The 3,994-nt window shown below is 42.1% G+C and overlaps 1 protein-coding gene across 1 annotated transcript; it reads left to right on the top strand.

The window, feature by feature from the left end:
• The first annotated feature begins 1,180 nt into the window (after positions 1-1,180).
• Positions 1,181-3,986, top strand: LOC143331645 (syncoilin-like). Its single transcript, XM_076748731.1, has 5 exons — positions 1,181-1,217; positions 1,499-1,993; positions 3,125-3,535; positions 3,626-3,750; positions 3,833-3,986. The coding sequence occupies exons 2-5, from the start codon at positions 1,505-1,507 to the stop codon at positions 3,876-3,878; spliced, it is 1,071 nt and encodes a 356-aa protein (XP_076604846.1). The 5' UTR covers positions 1,181-1,217; positions 1,499-1,504; the 3' UTR covers positions 3,879-3,986.
• The last annotated feature ends 8 nt before the right edge of the window (positions 3,987-3,994 follow it).

Genomic DNA, 3,994 nt, shown 5'->3' with positions numbered 1-3,994 from the left:
GGAGCACGGAGGGGAAATGAAGAGAAGCTGCGTCGACCTGCAGCTCCCACCTGGAGGAGGATGGGCGCGCTCAGGTGAGAGCGAGGCTGCGGTCAGTGTTGTGGGGACATCTAGCGGCCGGACGGCGGAACAACAAGTGACGCGCAGCAAACGAGGAAGATGAGGGCTTTTCTTTACCCAGGCTGAGTTTGCATTTCAAACTTTTTTATGCCGAGAAAATATGTCCTTGATAAATGTATTGCCCTAATAAAAACCATGTATGTCCATAACATACATTTCTTTTATGACTTAATAAAAACAGGCCTGTTTTCAGTTTTGTGAAAATGTACACATATTCCAACAGGTTTCCAAATACTTTTTTAAACTGAAGTATAAGATCTTTGTCAACCCATAAAAGAACAATTTGTCTGAAAAATCAAAAATCCCAACATGCAGATTTTTTTTTTCTTTAGATATTTAGACACTAGTACACTATATTTTGTTATATTATTGGTTATCATAAAAGCATTCAGAATAAATACACAGGGCCTGTTTTTACTTCCCTCTTTGGAAGTATGTGTTTTCCATGTGGAATATTAGATCTAAATATACAGCAAATAGTTCTGTTTTTTTTTTTGTTTTTTTTTCAAGATGCTCACATTTCTCAAATTGCCTCTTTGCACAGTTGTATATTTGTCTCAGTTTGTGTGTGTGGAATTTTATAGGCATTATGCAAAACAGTTGACACAAACACTGTACATGAACCATGCAAACTTTAAGTGCAGCTGAGCTCAACATTGAAGGAAGCTATTAAAAGAAAAACCTGTACAGGCCTGCTAATGTTGCTGCCACTGCCTGCACAGCAGCCTGAGGCTAAATGTATTCAAGTAGAAAGTTGGGGAAAGTTATTGCTCAAACAGTTTTTAGTCATGATGTCACTACCTTTTTAGATGCACATAAAAACAGGCTGTATGGTTGTTTAAATATATCTCAGTCTGGCAGGCTGGTGTTAGCAGATGCACCCAGAGCATGTGGGTCAGTCTGCCATCAGCACTGACACAGTTTGTGATCCCATGTGGGGATATGAGAGAGTCTTAGATAGAGTTTCCCCCGTGCCTTCAGTGATATTAATACACACAAAGTGTGCCTCTGTTTTCCTAGAGACAGACACACTGCAGAGCTGTCCTTAAAGTTAAAAGCACAGTGTGTTCACAGCTCTCCGGACTGTCACCTCCAAAGTAAGTACAAACATAAGTTCATATGAGCTGTTACTAATCAGTGTAAGATATAGATTTTGACAATGACTTGAGCTTTTTCAGGTTCTCTTGTTTGTGATCTTTGCATGTTTTTAAGGCTTTCAACTCTCAGATGTTAAACATGATTGCATTTACATTCAATTGCTCTGTTATGTAAAACAACCTTAAAGGAATGATCAGATTAGAAGGATTTTAAAACCACAAGCTCATCAATTATCACTTTGGGTCATTTGATTAATGGCAGCTTTTTGTTTTCCTCTCAGAAGGCCATGGACAATCAAACATCAACAGAGAATGGGAAAGAGATGGCATCGACCGAGGACTCACACATGGAACATAGATATGTTGAGGATACCACAGACAGTAGTCATGCTGACTCTGAGACAGAGACGATCATTCCCCTAGATGAGGGCACAACACATCCCATTTTACAAATGGACCAGGCGGCCATGGACGGTTTGGGACAGCTTTTCGACTACTGCATCCAGCAAGTGTCCCATCTAGAAATGCAGAGGAACGAGCTGATCGAAGAGCTCCGCCGTCTGCAGGAACCCATGCTGCGTGTGGTGGAGCACCTGAGAAGGAAGCTGTTGGACACACAGAGACTGCTCACGCTGGCTCAGCTGGATTATATAGCTGTTAATGAGGAAGTGCAGCAGGTGAAGAGGAAACTGTTTGCCACAGCCAGAGACTGCATCCAGAGCCAGGTGACGCTGGCTGCACAAGAGTACGAGGTGGCTCAGTCCGCTGTTACACAGGTGGGAACTGCTGGACTCACAACACCTGGAGGGCTGAGTTATTGTCCTCATTATAGCAGATAACTGTGCTCTGTTCTGCAGTTTTGAGAGATGTTCCATATTCATCTCTACTGTAAACTGATTCCTTTAACATAATTTGTCCCAAGTGGACAATTAGCTTTGCAGCAAATAATAAAACCAAATGATAAAAAACATCAATAAATATAATAAATAAAAGTAATGCATGTAGAACTTTAGGCTGAATTTGTGCCGTTCAGCACAAGACAAATCATCATCATCATTATCATCATCATCATCATCATCATCATCATCATCATCATGAAATCTACAAAGCAAATTTGTCATAAGTGACTGAATTGAAGAAGGGTCTGAAATCAAAAATCTGGGAGCAATAACAGATAATATACTGCATTATGTTGGAAACCAGATAGAAATCATGTTAAAGCAACATTTCCTCTATTGCGATGCTGTAATGTAATGTAACAAACATGATTATAATCCTTATATTGTTGACCAGCTGAAATGTGATCGGGGCCTGAAGTACACCTGCTCATTTCAGAGCACCTCATTTTGCTGAATTTTAGGTGGGTTTTGTGGTTATTTACATAAATAAAAAGTCAAATTTTCCAGTGGGAACCTGCATAATACCAGGCCAGCTCTGTGCTATCGCCCCTTTACAGCCCCTGATTTAGGTGTAGGTGTCCAAAAGATGTTTAAAATGAGAGAAAGTCGGTATGACTTGAGAGGACAGTTGCATGTTTAAGAAATAAAAGATCAGGATTGATGTAAAGAAATAAATAAATTAATCATTGTATTTCCATTAATGTGAGAAATTTATAGAGCAGTTAGCGTGAGGAAATGAAAATATGTCAGTTTACTCACTATGCAAGTTTAAGAAATGCTTTAACATGACTTAACATACGCATTAATATGTATGACCAGAATGACATCAAATTCTGGTTGTGTTCAGTAAAAAGGGTCAGCACATGAAGCTGTAGCTTCAGCCTGCTGCTTTTGGTCTGTGAAAATGTTAAACCTATTTGCCTTTTTACTGAATTGTTTATTCACTGACCTACAGCTGCAATCAATTTGGAAGTTAAATCTTTTAATTAATTTTCCATGCATCTGAAGGAGGAGCTCAAGGCCCACATCCAAAACCTGACCCAGGAGATGTCCCAGCTCCGGGAGGCCTACCAGAACCAGCTAAACTCCCTGAGGGACCAGGCCAGAAAGCCCTGCAGGCCCAGGGCCATGAGCGACATCAGCCAGTGCCGCCAGGCTTCTGTGAGACTGCAGCGACGGCTCAGCGGCAGCGTGAAGACACTGGAGGACTGCTACGAACCTCGGCTCATGGCCCTGCTGAAGAGAAGGCAGATGGGGGAGGACGCCTTGAGAAAGAGCAGGGAGCAGGCGACGGACCTGAGGGCCAGCCTGGGCCCCCTGAGAGAGGATGTACAGAGACTGGAGGTGCAGAGAGCCTGTCTGGAGCAGAGGATCACTCTGATGGAGAGGGAGAGGGAGGAGAGCGTCACACAACACAAGGTACAGTGAGTGAAGTCTGGTGGGACATGGAGATATAAAGGACGTTTGGTTAAAGCTGACCAATGATGTTTGTCCACTTTGTCCACGCAGGAGAGAGTGGAGACGTTAAAAGACACGCTGAGAGAACTACAAGTGGAGCTCGAGGTCCAAAGAAAATCAAAGAAAGATTTGGAGGATCAGAAGGACGGACTTTTAAGAGAGCTGGCGTCTCTGAGGTAGATTTATTCTGATCCTGCTACTGTTTAACTCACTGTGAGCATCAGCATTAAAAATGCTAACAAATACATTGTTTTATAGAGGCTGTGATGAACCCAGTGAAACCACTGCAGAAGAGGAGCCCTAATTTTCTGTTCCCAATGGATATTCTTAAGCCGATTATCTACACCAGACCAAACCACAGCACTGCATTTACATTTAATGGAATTAGTCGATTCAAACGACATCCGACGGCTTCAACCG

This window comes from Chaetodon auriga, chromosome 14 (genome assembly GCF_051107435.1).
Source record: "Chaetodon auriga isolate fChaAug3 chromosome 14, fChaAug3.hap1, whole genome shotgun sequence".
NCBI lineage: Eukaryota > Metazoa > Chordata > Actinopteri > Chaetodontiformes > Chaetodontidae > Chaetodon > Chaetodon auriga.
The sequence above is the reverse complement of the archived record's forward strand: the minus strand, read 5'-3'. Positions and strand labels throughout refer to the sequence as shown.